The following is a 19896-nucleotide window of genomic DNA, read 5'->3' on the forward strand; positions in this document are numbered from 1 at the left end:
TATGTCATAATGTCAGGGAATAAACTATCGCCCTGCCAAAATATCAGGGCTAGAACAACAGGTACCAGAATATCATGAAGGTAAGATTATTTAGGTAAACATCGATTTACTATACTTAACTCCACATTTATGAACTTTGACATTAATATATGTGTATAATGCACATATATGATATACATATATAGCTATCTGTAGATAGATCGATAGATAGATGTAGAACTGTGGCAGCTGTATACCAAAAGATGGCAATACACACCATGAGTGTCCACCTTTAGCGACGCGTGAACCTCTAAAGAGGGTGAGCATAACATTAAAAAAAGCCTCGTATTGTAATCAGGTAAATGGGGATTAGTAGCTTTGTATCATTCGAACGAACCAAACAGGTTGTGAAATGGTATACTGGCATTATATTAGATCTGTCACTTTAAGAGTTTTATTTCTCCACAGGCATGTACAGTTCTTTGTATCTTACGATTTGTACTCTGTTGAGGGAATAAACTCCATACAAATGTATATTTTTAAAAATAAAATTAAATTTATACTTACCTATGTATACTTACATTTCAATATTCTGGCAAGCTAATATTTTCGACGCAATATTTTGGCTAGTTGATAGTAAAACATTGTTATTCTGGTCGTAAACTGGCAAAACGTGTTCACAAGTAAAGTGTGTACCTACTTTATATTTTGAGTGACACCACATGTTGCAGAACGTTTCTGGGAGAAGTGTGTGCCTGTTAGAAGGACATCACTGTGAAGAATTTCCATCAAATCATGGAGTATCTTGACTGTTGACACCCCCCTGGTTATTCATGATCCAGAAACCTCTGTTTGATTTAATGGGAGCATCAATGTTCTCCTGGATTAATTACCACTGGAGGTGAAACTATGGACAGATCTGGTGACTCATGCATCCACTGCAGGTTCTGTGTTTCATCCTCTGGGTATAGCTTTATTGATTCAAATTCTGCTGGATCCTCTGAGGCCTTCATCCTTCTAAAGTCAATACTATGCATACCATTAGGCTAGGTACTAATGAAAATATCTCATCTGTCTGTAGTGTCCGGCGGCGCTCTTGGGGTTCAAGACAGGATACGTTATGTTGGGGGCGGCAGAGGAATCTGAATTGCATGTTGTGTTTTTTTGCCCAGGCTATAAAAAAATGCAGATCTAAGCGGCTGATTCAATTGTGCAGGAATTTAGGAACTCCACCCCGTCAAGAGGAATTCAGGATCTTGACATATGATACCTATCAACCCATTGTTTTTGCTGTTTCTAAACATTTGTTTATGTAAGCAGTTTTTATGACCACATCCATGTACTTATGGACAAGATCTACATTTAAATCTGGGACCTGTATTGAAAATGAAGGAAGCTTTGCCAGGATTTGCATTTGTTAAGTTGCCACCAAGGGCCTCTGGTTCTTAGGAATTTGCTGTAGTAGGGTTGTACTTTTTTGGGATGCAGTGTTAACATTTGCATGCCTTTGCTGCTGATATTTATTGCACTTTATGAATTATGCTGCTAGATGTTAAATGTTATGTTCTTAATTTTTAATTGGTTTTAAATGCAATGTCTTTTTTCAAATAAACATTTTATATTTGTATGTATTTATTATGCTCTTTAATGGCAGCTTGCCGAAATAAAGATGGTGACATTGAAAATTGAGTTCTCCGTTTATGCATTCATCTTCAGCCTGTGCTTGTTTCTCATCTGTGTAGATTTGCACAAACAGTAGTTTATGGTTGTCACAAAAATAACAGCCATTAGCCACATATAAATCCAACCTAAATTGCTTGTTAGTGCACGTGTCTGACAGCTGGCAAATGAATTATTTCACAGTTATATTGGAATATATCAGCTGTCCCCAAGGTATGTATTTTGTTCAATTTGACCTACATATTGATAACGCTCTGCGCTTCCGCTTTCCAAGAGTTCCGCTCATTAATGTTCGTGGTGCTAACACTCATGCACAAAGTCTGTCTGTTCTATGTGTGCATGCACTCGGTAGCCTCGGGGCAAATGTAAAGCCGATTTATATCCAGCCAATGAATGCTCTGCCGGCGTTTATAGAGGGGATCTCGTAAACCATGATGTGTTCATGGTGTGTCCGTAGGATAAATGAAGGTACGGAAATATTTCACTCTCGGAAAAGAAGCTTGGCCAATCTGATGTTCTATTTAGTCCCCATATCATATTTACTTATTGTATGGATGTTTAGAGTTTTGCAGGCGGAATGATTGATTTTTAAGTGCTGGGAGTGTGTTCCGTCGACTAAGAGCTCTGTGCAACAATATTTTATACACATACTTTTTTTTAAAATATATCCTCAAAGATAACACCATTAGCATCTTTTTAGATTTGGTTGCGTTCGCCAGTGCTCAGGAAAGGTTCTTCGTGATCATTAGCAGCCTACAAGTTTGTTGTCTTACAAATGTCAAAGTTAAGCATAACTGCACGGTAGACTGCTCGTTGAAAGTTCTGCACGGATTGAGCAAGAGTTATAGAAGTGGTCCAGAAATGGGTGTTTCCATTACAAAATCCCGTATAAATATTTTGTTAGATCTACCCCGGACTCCTAAACAGAAACACACTTTGCATAAAGTAAATGATTGTTCGAACTATTTGGTGTGAATTTGTGCAGAAGTTTTGAAACATTCTGAATAATATTTACGAACCATCCCACCAACAAAACTTCGAGGAAAAATCGACTGAAGTTGGCTAGACAAGGGTGGCACGTCAGCCATTTCTCAATTCATTAAGAGCTTTGCTGGTTTACAACTGTGTGAAAGAAATTGCTGGGTCTATGTGGGGGAAAAATACCACAACTCATCCCTAGCAGGTGCTGCACAGTGTGAATGCACAATATTGAGGTTTAGTAAATTTCCTTGTGCTTGGTAAAAAAAAAGTATAAATGAAGCGAAGGTTTAATTGACCAGCTCACAAGCTTCATAGACCTGCTGCGACTGGCAGTTCATTCACCAGCCATAACAGTTGAATATCTTTGGGCCCAAGATATAAAGTGCTCTGTGATTGCAAACCCTGCAACAGACTTAGGCCCTGATTACGAGTTTGGTGGTCTTTCTGCAGGACCGCCACCTTTGCGGTCCCAGGAAGACCACCAAGCCTGGGGTGAAGCAGCCCACCCGATTCCGAGATGGAGTCAGGGTCGGCGGTGTGGCAGTGGTGGTGTCATGGCGGCAGGTAGGTTTGGATCATAGGAAAATACCACCGTCGTGACAGCGCCTCCAGCACGTCCACGCACAGAGTGACATGCATCATGTTGTGCCCGCACCCCCATGGGCATATTTGACCAGGGGCTTGCTGGGGGCCCCTTTCCATGCCTTTATGCCAAGCATTTCATGGCAGGGTCCATGCCATGTAATGCTTGGTGGAAAGGCAGGTTGGAATCTGCTCTGCGATGACAGCATCGGCACCATCGCGATTCCTGTCTGCTTTCACGCCCCCCCGCCGCCACTGTGGAATCATGGATCCTGGTGGTGGTCCCACCGCCATGATTGTAATGCAGCGGTCGGACCACTGGGGTGGTGGCGGTTTGACCGCTACCACGAGTACGGCAGGCCCAGGACTGCTGTACCCTTTAATAAGGCCCTAAATCTTTTTTATTTTTTTTATTTTTTTTATTGATTTTCACAGCAGCAAGTAAAAGTTGATCAGACACATTATTGTCCCTTTAGTTATACGAAAACATAAATACAACATAACAGGAAAATCAATTTAAGTACAAATTATACTTTAGCATTGTAACCAATCATAAATAGGAGCCCAGAGTTTAGAGCCAAAGTTCCTCTTTTTTGTCCCCTTTAAACGTTAAACAGCATTCTCCAGTTGATACATGTTTAGCAATTTAATTTGCCATTGAGAAAATGAAGGGGGATCTGCATCGAGCCAGTGCGAAGTGACACAGTATCTAAAAATAGACATTGATATGAACAGGAATCCCTCTTCAGCACGTGTGAAAGGCCGAGCTGTATTAAATTGAATGCCAAGTATTACAAGATCAGCAGATAATACTAGGGGAATATTCATTATTTTGTTTAAAAACAATTGAACTTCAGATTTAAATTGGGATAGTTTAGGACATAAAAAGAACATGTGAATAGAGTTTGCACCTATACATCCACAGCGATTACATTTATCTCCAGTATTCCCTTTCCATTTTAGTAACTTGGCAGGAGTATAATATAAGTCAAAGGTGCTCATAAAGCTCTGGCTCTTTAGCGATCCATTAATTAATACTTGATTGGACAGTACCAAGGTATCCAATACGTCTATATTTTCAATATCCATCTCTTTTTGCCATTTTGTATTATAAGATACAAGATTATCTTCTAAGCCTTTAATCATTGCTTTATATATCACCCCAATTTTCTTTTGTTTCAAACAACATTCTAATACCTCATGTTTCTTAATTTTGTTAGAGTTCACTAAATTCTTTGAGTTTAGGAAACTACGTATTTGAAGGTATTTGAAAAAATCTGATTTGGGTAAATTATACAAATGTTGAAGATGAGAAAATGTTGCAAATTGTTCACTAGGAAAAAAATCCCCAATTTGACGAATATTACAATTTTTCCAACGCTGCATAACACAATCAGAAAAAATTGGTGGCAACGATGGATTATCAAATAAAGGTGTGTAAAAATTAAAGTTACTATCTAGATGAAGTCTACGTTTGCACATTTTCCATAATTGGAAGACTGTAACCATTACCTTGAACCTTGTTTTTTTATAGTAACTTGGTTCTAGAAAACGGACCAGACATCTTTGTGCTTGACTACCAAGAATCATTGTATAAATTGAGGGATATAAGAAATCATCCAAGATTATCTCCTCAAAAATTAAACTGCTCATTAGTCTAAGTGATATCGCCATATAGTATAAACGAAAATTAGGGATTTCCCAGCCACCTCGAAGCGAGGGTAAAGTACAGCTAAGTAAAGACTTCCTTGCCCTTTTATATCCCCATAGAAATCTAGAAATTATCCTATCTAATTTAATAAAAAAACTGGATGGAAAAAGTAATGGTATAGTCCGGAAAAAATAAAGAAATTTGGGAAGGAAAAGCATCTTAACAACATTAGCACGACCATACAAAGAGAGATGTAGATTATCTAGCCTCTCGAGGGACCTATTCGTAGCAGCAAGTACTGGATCAAGATTAAGCCCAACAATGTCTTCTACTTTAGGTGACAAAATCACACCCAAATACAAAGCCGTCTTCGATAATAGTAAACCAGTTGGCGCATCAGCGGTAGAGTGAATCATCTGTGTTTTTGAGATATTTAATTTATAACCAGAATAAGATCCGAATTCACTAGCTATTTCAACAATCTTGGGAAAAGCTCGATTAATGTCTGAGGTCACTATAGCAACATCGTCGGCATATGCCAAGATTTTATACTCAATTTGGTGGATCGTCACCGGGGAAATATTGTCATCACGCAGAATTTTTTGTAAATATGGTTCTATATATAATGCAAATAACAAGGGGGAACATGGGCATCCCTGCCTTGTCCCCCTCGTTATTGTAAATGTTGTTGAAATGTCCGAAGCAATTCGTATGCTCGCCTTAGGGTCAATATATAGGGCTTTCAAAGCTGTTATATATCTGCTTGGAAATCGCTTCCAGGCTAGGACAGACCAGAGAAATCCCCAGTCGACCCTATCGAACGCTTTTTCAGCGTCCAATAGTGCCACACCGACTGGGGATCTCGAGGCCTGAGCCCAGTCTAGAAGGGTAATAATTCTTCTTACATGATCCGTTGTATCTCTATTTTTAATAAAACCATGTTGGGTTTTTACAACTAAATTAGGCATAAAATCTTTCAGTCGGTTTGCTAATATCTTAGAAAAGATCTTGCTGTCGCAGGTTAGTAGAGAAATTGGTCTATACGACCCCAAATCCAAAACGTCTTTACCTTTTTTTTTAAATACAACAATGGTTGCTAGTGACCATGAAGGAGGAGGTCTACCTGCCAAAGCTTCTTGAAAGACTTTTAATAATTCAAGTTTTAAAATGTTACGAAAGGTACGATAGAATTCTAAAGGGATATGATCCGGGCCCATCGCTTTACCGATAGCCAAACCCAATATCGATTCCTCTACCTCTTCCCATGTTATAGGGGCAGATAATGTTTTACCTTGTTCGCTAGTGAGGGAGGAGGGACTATCTAGATTTGAAAAGTAATTAAACACATCATTCCTTATACTGGTACCGTCATTTGATTTATTATATAAGGATTGGTAAAAATCCCGGAATGCCCCTAATATGCCTACAGTAGACTCCTGAATTACACCATCTTGGTCTTTTATTTTGAGAATTTCCGTGATGGCAACTTTTTGTTTCAGCCTTTGAGCTAAGGTCCTTCCCGTCTGCTCACTTAATTCATAGCAGTCTTTTTTAAATAGTTTGTATTTTATCGCTACTTGTTCAGCCAGGAAAGAATAAACAGTCGAACGCTCCACAGCTACCGATTTCTGAGCTTCTTGAATGCAAATACCATTTCTAATACAAGAAGCTAAGTTTACTTCTGCAGAAGTAATTTTATCCAAAGCAACCATAAATTCAGCTTGTTTTTTCTTTAAGCGATGTTGTGAGAAGCTCAGAGTCTCACCTCTAATGACCGATTTGAAGGTATCCCAAACTACCTGTATCGATGCAGATCCATTATTATTAACAAAAAAATCTTTGATAATCCCATCCATATGGGATAGGTAATCCTGATCTAACAATAGGTTTCTCTGAAAAGACCATTGTCTCTTATTGTGATGTTCAGAAGAAGGAATTGAGAGCTTTAAAACAATAGGATTATGATCAGAAATCATTTGTGGTAGAACCTCTATGCTTAAGTCATCAAAAACCTTAGGAGAGATAAAGAAATAGTCTAAGCGGACAAATTTACGATGCGGTGCAGAATAATAAGTAAAGCCTGGTTCTGTTGGTCTAAGTTTGTTCCAAACATCAATCAAGCCGTTCCCCAAGACTAAATTCCTAAGGGCCCTATAAGATTGAACCTTCCGTCCTTGATGGCACCTAATATCTCTTATGTTACAGTTTGCTCCAATGTTGATATTAAAGTCACCACATATAATTAAGGGTTGATTCCAATTTGCTAGTTCACAATTAATAAGATTAAAGACTTCTTTATCATCTAGGTTAGGACCATATAATGAACAAACTGTCATTTCTACTTTATCTATAAAAATCTGTGCAATTCCCCATCTGCCCCATTTGTCACCTAGCGTTTTACTACACTTCCCAATCCCTTGTTTTATCAAAATAGCTGTTCCTCTTGTAGTTCCCATTTGTCTAGAACAAACTAAAAGCTCAAGACCTAGTCTTTTTAACAAATCCCTCTTGGCCCAAGAAATGTGTGTCTCTTGAAGACAAAGAACATCAATATTCAGTAGGTGAATCAAATAACGTAAGACCCCGATCTTCCTATAGTCATTCAAGCCGTTAATATTTAACGAGCAAATTTTTAACTTTCTCCCCATATTGTATTCTTAAAAAATATTTATAAGTACATTTCTGCTCATGAAATTTATTTTTTTGTACATTTCTGACATCTAGGTCAACCTTTCTTGCTGCTTTACACCCCAAACCCCACCACCGAAGCCCCCCCCACCCCCCGGTACAAGACCTTAGGCCCCCCCCCTCCCCCCCCCACCTTATGAGACCCAGGAACTCTCAGCTCCTGCTAGAAGAGGCACTGCGTTCACCGAGCTCCGCGTCAGTTAAACAAAGGAAAAAAAAAACAAAAAAAAAAGAAAGGAAAAAGGAGAAACATCAAAAGTACTGTTCTCTAAGAGAATAAATGATCACATTAAGTCTTCATTAGGTGAAACAAATAAGCACTTATGCTAGAATAAGAGAGCTTTAGATTGGATTAGAGAGTATCTAAATATTCTTTCGCTTTGATCTCTGAAAAAAAAAATTTTGTTTGTCCTTTCCAGACAGTCTTTAGTTTGGCCGGGTTCTGCAGGTAGACAAGGGCTCCCTTTTTCTGGAACTCTGAGATTAACTGCCTTAAATGCCACCGCTGGGTCACAGTCGCCTGACAAAAGTCCGGTCGAACAAAAAAAGAACATCCTTTGGCAGTTACTTTTTTATCTGGTCTAGCTCGAGTTGAAATATCTTCTCTCGCCAGAAAATTATTAAAGCTGACCAGGATTGCACGAGGATACTCAGCTTCACCCTGCCGTGGCTTCCTAATAGAAAAAGGGAAACGATGAGCTCTTTGGATCTCTTTTGACCAGTCCCACTCAGTTAGATCCGGAAAGGCCTCATTTAAAAGTCCAATCACAAACTGTCTGGCGTCGTTTCCCTCTTTCTTTTCTGGAATTCCAAGAAAACGCCCTAAATCAATGGGCTTTTTTTACCTGCAATAGCAATGGTCTAAGTGCACTAACTGTATTTAATAAGTTAGACAAGTCTTTTTAACTCGCAAAGTGCCTATGCCCAATTGGAAATAATGAAGGGAATGAAAAGTGTGTGCCTTCGATCTTTGCAATTTGGGATTCAATGTATTAATGTTTTGATGTCAGTATAAAAGTAAATAAATTACGAAAGAACAATATATTAATTGGTTTAATCAGTCCTCCTATTGTAAATGCTTTCCTACAGCAGTTTTAATGTTATTTCAGTCAGACTAAAGATTTTTTTAAGTGCTGTTATATATTTTAAGTAAGGGACACGTGGAGTACACGAGTGGATGGCATGATGGATGAAGATTTCACTTCTGAAGCTCTGACGTCAGGCCTTTCAGATCTGTCCACACAATCCACACCCTGGCATGTTCTGTGGCCTGTGAATGTTCAAGCTACAGTTCAATGGAATCTTCCAATCTCACAGCATGCTCGTACTTGTCTATGGAAGTGGCATTTATTGCTCCATCTACCTTACATACATTACTTTTATAGGACCTTATGAGTGTCGAAGTCAATTATAATATGGCTGGACAGCATTTATCAAACCAGACTATCAATTTCAGAGGTACTTAAGATTGCAGTTGACATATATTTTCCGTCTGGGTGCAGTATTTCACACTTCATGGAACAAATTCACTTGAGGATTTTGCATTCACAAATCAATTTGGTGCCTTTTTGGAAGTTCATTCGTGATTCCCTATGCACAAATGCTAATTGCAATTCCTTGTTGACAGTGCGCATCTTAACGCACACATAGTTGTGAGACACAAGGCAGGCGCCTTGTTAATGTTTAGGTAATCTGTGTTAGGCACGGTTAGAGCTCCTGTAAGGGAGAGAGAGATGCACTTGTACCAGGTGCTAAATTGCACCCACCTCTGTAATATGCAATGCACACAGGTAGAGTTCCTCAGTGCGCATCTTAACGCACATATAGCAAACAGTTGTGAGACACAAGGCAGGTGCCTTGTTAATGTTTAGGCAATCTGTGTTAGGCACGGTTAGAGCTCCTGTAAGGGAGAGATGCACTTGTACCAGGTGCTAAATTGCACCCACCTCTGTAATATGCAATGCACACAGGTAGAGGTCCTCAGTGCGCATCTTAACGCACATATAGCAAACAGTTGTGAGACACAAGGCAGGCGCCTTGTTAATGTTTAGGCAATCTGTGTTAGGCACGGTTAGAGCTCCTGTAAGGGAGAGATGCACTTGTACCAGGTGCTAAATTGCACCCACCTCTGTAATATGCAATGCACACAGGTAGAGTTCCTCAGTGCGCATCTTAACGCACATATAGCAAACAGTTGTGAGACACAAGGCAGGCGCCTTGTTAATGTTTAGGCAATCTGTGTTAGGCACGGTTAGAGCTCCTGTAAGGGAGAGATGCACTTGTACCAGGTGCTAAATTGCACCCACCTCTGTAATATGCAATGCACACAGGTAGAGTTCCTCAGTGCGCATCTTAACGCACATATAGCAAACAGTTGTGAGACACAAGGCAGGCGCCTTGTTAATGTTTAGGCAATCTGTGTTAGGCACGGTTAGAGCTCCTGTAAGGGAAAGATGCACTTGTACCAGGTGCTAAATTGCACCCACCTCTGTAATATGCAATGCACACAGGTAGAGTTCCTCAGTGCGCATCTTAACGCACATATAGCAAACAGTTGTGAGACACAAGGCAGGCGCCTTGTTAATGTTTAGGCAATCTGTGTTAGGCACGGTTAGAGCTCCTGTAAGGGAGAGATGCACTTGTACCAGGTGCTAAATTGCACCCACCTCTGTAATATGCAATGCACACAGGTAGAGTTCCTCAGTGCGCATCTTAACGCACATATAGCAAACAGTTGTGAGACACAAGGCAGGCGCCTTGTTAATGTTTAGGCAATCTGTGTTAGGCACGGTTAGAGCTCCTGTAAGGGAGAGATGCACTTGTACCAGGTGCTAAATTGCACCCACCTCTGTAATATGCAATGCACACAGGTAGAGTTCCTCAGTGCGCATCTTAACGCACATATAGCAAACAGTTGTGAGACACAAGGCAGGCGCCTTGTTAATGTTTAGGCAATCTGTGTTAGGCACGGTTAGAGCTCCTGTAAGGGAGAGATGCACTTGTACCAGGTGCAAAATAGCGCCCACCTCTGTAATATGCAATGCACACAGGTAGAGTTCCTCAGTGCGCATCTTAACGCACATATAGCAAACAGTTGTGAGACACAAGGCAGGCGCCTTGTTAATGTTTAGGCAATCTGTGTTAGGCACGGTTAGAGCTCCTGTAAGGGAGAGATGCACTTGTACCAGGTGCAAAATAGCGCCCACCTCTGTAATATGCAATGCACACAGGTAGAGTTCCTCAGTGCGCATCTTAACGCACATATAGCAAACAGTTGTGAGACACAAGGCAGGCGCCTTGTTAATGTTTAGGCAATCTGTGTTAGGCACGGTTAGAGCTCCTGTAAGGGAGAGATGCACTTGTACCAGGTGCAAAATAGCACCCACCTCTGTAATATGCAATGCACACAGGTAGAGTTCCTCAGTGCGCATCTTAACGCACATATAGCAAACAGTTGTGAGACACAAGGCAGGCGCCTTGTTAATGTTTAGGCAATCTGTGTTAGGCACGGTTAGAGCTCCTGTAAGGGAGAGATGCACTTGTACCAGGTGCTAAATTGCACCCACCTCTGTAATATGCAATGCACACAGGTAGAGTTCCTCAGTGCGCATCTTAACGCACATATAGCAAACAGTTGTGAGACACAAGGCAGGCGCCTTGTTAATGTTTAGGCAATCTGTGTTAGGCACGGTTAGAGCTCCTGTAAGGGAGAGATGCACTTGTACCAGGTGCTAAATTGCACCCACCTCTGTAATATGCAATGCACACAGGTAGAGTTCCTCAGTGCGCATCTTAACGCACATATAGCAAACAGTTGTGAGATACAAGGCAGGCGCCTTGTTAATGTTTAGGCAATCTGTGTTAGGCACAGTTAGAGCTCCTGTAAGGGAGAGATGCACTTGTACCAGGTGCAAAATAGCGCCCACCTCTGTAATATGCAATGCACACAGGTAGAGTTCCTCAGTGCGCATCTTAACGCACATATAGCAAACAGTTGTGAGACACAAGGCAGGCGCCTTGTTAATGTTTAGGCAATCTGTGTTAGGCACGGTTAGAGCTCCTGTAAGGGAGAGATGCACTTGTACCAGGTGCAAAATAGCGCCCACCTCTGTAATATGCAATGCACACAGGTAGAGTTCCTCAGTGCGCATCTTAACGCACATATAGCAAACAGTTGTGAGACACAAGGCAGGCGCCTTGTTAATGTTTAGGCAATCTGTGTTAGGCACGGTTAGAGCTCCTGTAAGGGAGAGATGCACTTGTACCAGGTGCAAAATAGCGCCCACCTCTGTAATATGCAATGCACACAGGTAGAGTTCCTCAGTGCGCATCTTAACGCACATATAGCAAACAGTTGTGAGACACAAGGCAGGCGCCTTGTTAATGTTTAGGCAATCTGTGTTAGGCACGGTTAGAGCTCCTGTAAGGGAGAGATGCACTTGTACCAGGTGCAAAATAGCGCCCACCTCTGTAATATGCAATGCACACAGGTAGAGTTCCTCAGTGCGCATCTTAACGCACATATAGCAAACAGTTGTGAGACACAAGGCAGGCGCCTTGTTAATGTTTAGGCAATCTGTGTTAGGCACGGTTAGAGCTCCTGTAAGGGAGAGATGCACTTGTACCAGGTGCAAAATAGCACCCACCTCTGTAATATGCAATGCACACAGGTAGAGTTCCTCAGTGCGCATCTTAACGCACATATAGCAAATAGTTGTGAGACACAAGGCAGGCGCCTTGTTAATGTTTAGGCAATCTGTGTTAGGCACGGTTAGAGCTCCTGTAAGGGAGAGATGCACTTGTACCAGGTGCAAAATAGCGCCCACCTCTGTAATATGCAATGCACACAGGTAGAGTTCCTCAGTGCGCATCTTAACGCACATATAGCAAACAGTTGTGAGACACAAGGCAGGCGCCTTGTTAATGTTTAGGCAATCTGTGTTAGGCACGGTTAGAGCTCCTGTAAGGGAGAGATGCACTTGTACCAGGTGCAAAATAGCACCCACCTCTGTAATATGCAATGCACACAGGTAGAGTTCCTCAGTGCGCATCTTAACGCACATATAGCAAACAGTTGTGAGACACAAGGCAGGCGCCTTGTTAATGTTTAGGCAATCTGTGTTAGGCACGGTTAGAGCTCCTGTAAGGGAGAGATGCACTTGTACCAGGTGCTAAATTGCACCCACCTCTGTAATATGCAATGCACACAGGTAGAGTTCCTCAGTGCGCATCTTAACGCACATATAGCAAACAGTTGTGAGACACAAGGCAGGCGCCTTGTTAATGTTTAGGCAATCTGTGTTAGGCACGGTTAGAGCTCCTGTAAGGGAGAGATGCACTTGTACCAGGTGCTAAATTGCACCCACCTCTGTAATATGCAATGCACACAGGTAGAGTTCCTCAGTGCGCATCTTAACGCACATATAGCAAACAGTTGTGAGATACAAGGCAGGCGCCTTGTTAATGTTTAGGCAATCTGTGTTAGGCACGGTTAGAGCTCCTGTAAGGGAGAGATGCACTTGTACCAGGTGCAAAATAGCGCCCACCTCTGTAATATACAATGCACACAGGTAGAGTTCCTCAGTGCGCATCTTAACGCACATATAGCAAACAGTTGTGAGACACAAGGCAGGCGCCTTGTTAATGTTTAGGCAATCTGTGTTAGGCACGGTTAGAGCTCCTGTAAGGGAGAGATGCACTTGTACCAGGTGCAAAATAGCGCCCACCTCTGTAATATGCAATGCACACAGGTAGAGTTCCTCAGTGCGCATCTTAACGCACATATAGCAAACAGTTGTGAGACACAAGGCAGGCGCCTTGTTAATGTTTAGGCAATCTGTGTTAGGCACGGTTAGAACTCCTGTAAGGGAGAGATGCACTTGTACCAGGTGCAAAATAGCGCCCACCTCTGTAATATGCAATGCACACGGGCGGGGCTCCTGAACAGTGTGCAGCAAAGAAGCACTCACTGCCTGCCAAAGCCAGGACCCTAAATAGACTCTGCATCGAACTGAACCCTACTGCCAAGATATCTGAGTTAGAATGATGTGTGTACAACGCACCGATTACGTGAATACCTACTGGAGAAACGGGGCCTACCTACCCTTAATGAAATAAACATATACGAGTTACTCTAAAAACTGCACTGCCCAGCCTGCTGCGGAGATCACGGCTTAAAGACATTTGAGATTCGTAAGGCGCATGAACGCTTTGAGCTGTTGCACAAATGGGCAACGTGTAATTCTGCACATTTTACAGAAAGGGTCTCTAATCATGCCTTGGTTTTATTATGCATACTTCAGCTCGGTCTGCATTTTCCCTTGACAAAAAAATAATTGAAAATATACACGAGTTGCCACTAACTTCTTCACAGTTCATTGGGCAAGTGTTATATAAAGAAGAGAACGTTCCCAATGTTAAGAGATTGGGCAGCATTTTTCCAAGTGTCTATGCCCATATTCAGTAGGGTGTTTATATAAAATCTCCAATCTAAGGTCAGTGCTAAATTCAAAATCTTCTGTATCAAAAAGAGCGAGACGAAAAATCTACCCATAAACTACAAAAAAACAAAAACCTAGATACCTTTTCAAAACCTACTTCAGAATGCCCAAGAAGGAACTAGCGTAGGTAGGAGGTCCTTTCTGTTAAAAAATATATTTTCTAAAGTACTTAAAATCGAACCTTTCTTAATGCTGGATTAATTTCGAATTGAACAGGCAGTGGGAATGTGGTGATAAACTATAGCTGCACAATGCCAGGTTAAAAGATAGTGATACAAAACAATCAACAGTCAAGCCACACAATCCTTCTGCATGTTTGATGTGTAAGTGCTGCCTGGGAGTTTAAATATTCATGTTAATGTTAATGTTAATAGTGCTTATAAAGCGCGAACAATCATCCTGGGTAGGATATCACGGCGCTATAGTGTCAGTGGTGAGTGAAAGGCAGATAACAGGATCATTATTTTAATCAGGCTTGGGGAAGAGAAATGTTTTCAATTGCTTCCTGAAGTACAGGTAGCTCTCCGCTAGTCTAAGATTCACAGGCAGCTCGTTCCAACTGGTCGCCGCCAGGTGGGAGAAGGCTCGCCCGCCCATCCTTGCTGTTTTCACACGTGTGGTTCTTGCTCTTGCTGTTGTTTGGGAGCGTAGATTCCTAGATGGGGCATAGAATTTGATTTTGTTTTTTAAAATACGTGGGCCTATATTGTGCAGTGCTCTATGCGTTTTGCACAGTAGCTTAAAGATAGCTCTTTGTCTCATTGGCAGCCAGTGCAGTTCTCTCATACAGCTCTTGGCTGGGTCGTATTTTCTTTTGTTGCAGATTGCCTTTGCTGCAGCGTTCTGTACGACCTGTAGTTTGGAAAAGAGATAGTCAGCCATTCCCACAAACAAGGAGTTTCCATAGTCCAGCCTACTCATTAGTAGAGACTGGACCAAGATCTTTCTGCACTCAGTAGGAATCCATGGAAAGACTCTTCTGAGCATTTTCAGTAGTGCAAAGCCTTTACCACAGATTATTGATACATGGGCTTTCATACTTAGAGTGTTGTCTAGTGTCACCCCTAGATTCTTAGCCGTCAATGTCGGGCTAGGGGGGGTGCCCAGTGTTGCGGGCCACCAGCTGCTGTCCCATAGCTGTGTATGTCTGCCGAGCAACAGTATTTCTGATTTATCTGCATTTAGCTTAAGACAGTGACTATGCATCCAATTGGCTAGTTCCGTGAGGCAATTTAGTAACCTATCTTTTGGGTCATCCTCCTCGTCCAGTGTGATCATCAGTTGGGTGTCGTCTGCATAGGAACAGATATCGACACCCCATTTTCGTCCTATTTCGGCCAGTGAAGAGACAAACACATTGAACAGAGTCGGGCTCAATGAGGCCCCCTGTGGGACCCCATACTTGATGTTCAGGGGAGGGGATGAAAAGTCACCCATTCGTACTGATTGTGTTCTATCTTGCAAAAAGGACTGTAGCCACCCTAGGGCATTTTCCCGGATTCCTTTTGCTGCAAGAATTTCCAGTAACCGATTGTGTGGTACAGTACCAAATGCCGCCGAGAGGTCCAATAATATCAAGGCGACCGTTTTCCCCCGATCTCCCTGGGTTCTGATGTTATCCATCACTGCCAGGAGTGTTGTCTCGGTACTGTTATTGGTCCGGAACCCTTGTTTGAGATATATCTAGTAGATCATTGGCTTCTAGGAAGTTGGACAACTGCCTGTTGACTAGTTTTTCTAATACCTTAGATAAATAGGGTAGTTGTGATATAGGCCGATAGTCTGCCGGGTGTTAACATCAGAATCCGCTTTTTTTAATAAAGGGTTAACTATGGCGTTTTTCCAAATTTTGGGAAATTCAGCGGAGTTTAGAGAAAGGTTAAATGCTTTTGTTACAGCCGGGCATATTATTGGAGTTAGTTGCGAGAAAATATGATGTGGACATGGATCCAATGAAGAGCCTGATTTTACTTCTAACATAACTTTGCCCACCTCCTCCTCGGAGAAGGGGCCGAACCTGGGACAGTTAGCCTGAATTGAGAATGGTACATGAGGTTCGGTGTGTTCCAGTTCGATATTGGGGAAAGAGGCATAAATTGTGTCTATTTTCTCACAGAAGTATTCATTGATTTTGTTGCAGCTTTCATGCGAAGGAGTGAGATCGAGTGAGAGACTCGCAGGGCCATATAGTTCTTTGACTATTTTAAATAGTTCTTTTGAAGAGTTTTTATTTTCTGTTATTCTACGTGAGAAATATTCTTTCTTCGCTTTCCTGATGGCTTTGTTATAAAGTGTAAGTTCTTTTTTGTATGTGGCTCTAGTTTCTTGGGTTTTATTGAGTCTCCATTTATGTTCATATAATGTGCATTTCCTTTTCATTAACTTTAGTTCTGGTCCGTACCATTTCTCTGATATTGTGGATCTACATTTGTGTTTGGAGTGTGATACTGAACAATGTTCCAGTGCACTCCTGATGTTGTTCTGGAGTAGTTCTATTTCGTCGTTCGTGTTAGTGGTTCCTGTGTTTACATGTGTGAAACATTGCTGGAATTTTTCTACAGAATTTTTTTTCCAGCTCCTTGTTTTTACTGTTGCCAAGGCCGGTGATTTGAAGTGTTTAGTAAATAGGTTGATGGAGAACACAATCATAAAATGGTCTGTCCATGTCATTGGTTTTATCTCATTGATGTCAATGGTTCCTATATTAGAGAACATTAGATCTAATGTGTGTCCTGCTATGTGTGTAGGCTGATCAAACCTGGTTTAATCACAAAGACGAGTTAAAACGCAACGTACAGCATCTTTGAAGGTATAGGGCTCCTGTACCTAAACCAGACCATCTGCCAACGTGGGTGAGAAAATTGGCAATATGGCGGAAAAGACAAGTGGAGCGGAACTACATAAACAAGCCCCTCTTGGTTTGGGGGATTAATAATACAGTCATTCGGTCGAATCAGCACCTAGAACTGACATAACACACACTCTTCTACAGCACCAGGCAAGGCATGAGACAGCTGACAGGAAGTGGGACTTTGTGTCACTTCCTCTTAACACTGGAGCAGTCTTTAAGGTAGATGGGGTCCTAAGACTGCTCACCTCATGTCTAGTCTGTGCAGTACCCGCTGGTGTGACCCCAAAAGCTCTCACGATAGCTACTAATAAATGGAATGTCCTAATCTGGGAGTATTTGACTTTGAAATTCAGTCCAGCATCAGTCACAGCAAGGGAGGGCTTTTATTACCTTATTCACACCACAATGTAAATTAAGCCAGGCCGGAATGCATAGTCTGCTTGCTAGATTTGTATTTCTTGGTTTATGTCCAGTTTTCCTATAGTAGGAACTACTACATAAGCAGCAGATTACAATACACATTCAGGCACAGGGAGACCAAGTAATTTGCCTAGAATCACAGGATGCTGAACTGCAGCTAGGACTCAAACTTGGTTCTCCAGTTCCAATGTCATAGCGATCTGGCCATTAGGACACACCTCCTCTCCATAATTGAATGACAACATTTATAGAGAGAGCACACCACCTTGTCTGGTTTCTTGGTGCCAGCCATCAAAAAGGTCTAGAAAGGAGAGGCCAAGGTCACTGAACACAAACATGCCTTCGATTTCCATAGTTTTCATTTTGCTGATTGCACGACTGGAGTGTGAGTGGATTTGATGGTAAGTCTCAGAGACTACTCTCACCAAAATCATTCCACTATGCTGTGGAACCTGCCCAGAGCTCACAACCAATATATATATGTAAAGTGGTAAAGCCATGATTAAACATCAAGTTTCATAGTGCCATGGTTAAAGCTTTTCCACTGCCAATGAGTAGCGGGAAATTTGGGTGTTTGTGTATACCCATCTCCTTTAATTGCACACCTTCGTGGGGTTGGTCTCTGTTAATGATTTATTTATAGCTCTCAATACCTTACTAGAGCCTATTTCTAAATACTCCTAATGTTTACGGCTAAGAGATTAAAAGCATAAGGAGACTGTGAGGTCTAAGATTGAAATTCATTACAATTCAATAATCAAGTTACTTCCTTCGTGCACTTGGCTCACTAAAGCTACTCATAGCAAATACAGCATAACACAGTTTTATCAAATCTATGACTCTTCTAGAAATTAAGGGCTTAGTTTACAGGGCAGAATGGAATGGAACTCAGAATAATTCTTACTCACTGTCCACACCATGGATATGATTCACTTACCCTGTGTCCTCCTTCCAGCCCTCCTCTCCTAGCCCCCATCCTGTTGGCATCAATGTGGCCTTCTGTCACATAACAGACCATATTTTTGGGTTGTGGGAAAATGTATGCGAGTACCCATGGTCTAGTCTAATTAGGTTTTTAGTGCTGCCTTGGAGCTTGTGAAAGTTGCTATGTCTCTGCTGTGAGGAGGGAGGGAACTCCACAAAGTGGGCCTCCAATGGAGAAAGTTCAATGCATTTGGGTTTGCATTTGTACCTGTGTTTATTATTAATGTAAGTTCATCTGAATAAGGACTTGATGGATCAAGAAACTGGCTCTAAAAAAGCCAAAGCCAACTAAATGAATGCACCTGGAAGTCATTCTTTCCCTAGTCAACTTAGGGCCTGATTACGATCTTGGCGGCCGCATGGTGGATGGGATACACCGTCACAAACGTGGAGTTGTAATCCGTCACAAACGTGGAGTTGTAATTCGGCGGACATGATATCTAGCACGTTTGTAATGGAGTAACCTTGTCTGTCAAGCTTGTAATCAGACCCTTAGAAGCATTGTTTATTGATCCTTTCAGTATGACCATGGTTGATTAAATACACTACTTACTAGAAATCACATGCACCAGAAAAATATATTTTCTATATGAAAATACATATTGATCAGTTAATTTATTTCAAATTTTCTTTACCATGAACTAGTCCCCGGGAGGATTAAAAAACTTTTAACGTACAGCCCCTCAAAGCCTTTGTTTTGCCAATAAGAAATGTGATTACACGTTCAGCACTCCAGACAAAGCGAGAGGTTCCTGCCACAGTGCTCCTCAGTTACTGACAAAATGTCAATTTTCAGGCACTTTGTTTTAAGTTGCTCGCGCCAATAGGTGATGTTTTAGGACTGCTACCTTACTTTGCATTACGGAAATACCATCCACTGAACTATATTGAAAACCTACTATTTAAAAACAGTGGTATTCATATTGTCAGGAAAGTGTATGAGCTCCAAAATAAAAGGGTTCAGTATTTAATGACATTTTTTTCTAATTTTTTCTACCAGGTCATCAGACTATGGGACTACTTACACAAAATTGAACTTGCAGCCTGGAGTCAATACTGTCATCGGCAATTTCTATACCTGCCCGAATAACAAGAAGAAGGTAATCCTCAACTGATGACTATCTGACTATCATATTTGCATGTCCCATAAAGTGTTTCTTATCACTTAATAGTTTATTTGCTTGAGAATTTGGGAATTTCTGAGTTATTAGTTAGGATATTGAAGTATGTCAGTAACAGATGGTGTACAAGTAATACTTAGATTTTGTTTCTCTGCCTATCAATGCATGGAAGAGGAATACCTGTGGGTACTTTGTAAGAGGGAATATTTGATTTTAGAGACTTAGTGGTTGTTACATTGGTCTACCATCTCCAACCTCTTAGGTGTTTGTGTCAGTGGTGGTTGGTGTTATTTGACCACAAAACATCATGCTTTATTACTTGATGTCTTGAGTTCATAATATAGCCTTATAGCCCGCCGTAGTGGGCTATACCTGCTATTAAAGGCCAGCTCAGGCGTTAAAGGCCTGAGCCGAAGGGGAGGACCTTTAGCAAGGGAGCGGTAATTTAATAGCCGATAT

General features: G+C 41.4%; 1 protein-coding gene across 5 annotated transcripts in view; it reads left to right on the forward strand.

Annotated features, from left to right (window-relative positions):
• Positions 1-19896, forward strand: part of SORCS2 (sortilin related VPS10 domain containing receptor 2) — a 2262720-nt gene that overhangs the window by 915518 nt on the left and 1327306 nt on the right. For all 5 annotated transcript variants that reach the window (XM_085642460.1, XM_085642463.1, XM_085642464.1 and 2 more), the window contains exon 3: positions 19317-19416. In XM_085642460.1, the coding sequence (XP_085498586.1) occupies positions 19317-19416 (100 nt within the window). The remainder of the gene's footprint in view (positions 1-19316; positions 19417-19896) is intronic.

This window comes from Triturus cristatus, chromosome 2_2 (genome assembly GCF_964204655.1).
Source record: "Triturus cristatus chromosome 2_2, aTriCri1.1, whole genome shotgun sequence".
In the NCBI taxonomy this organism is placed as follows: domain Eukaryota; kingdom Metazoa; phylum Chordata; class Amphibia; order Caudata; family Salamandridae; genus Triturus; species Triturus cristatus.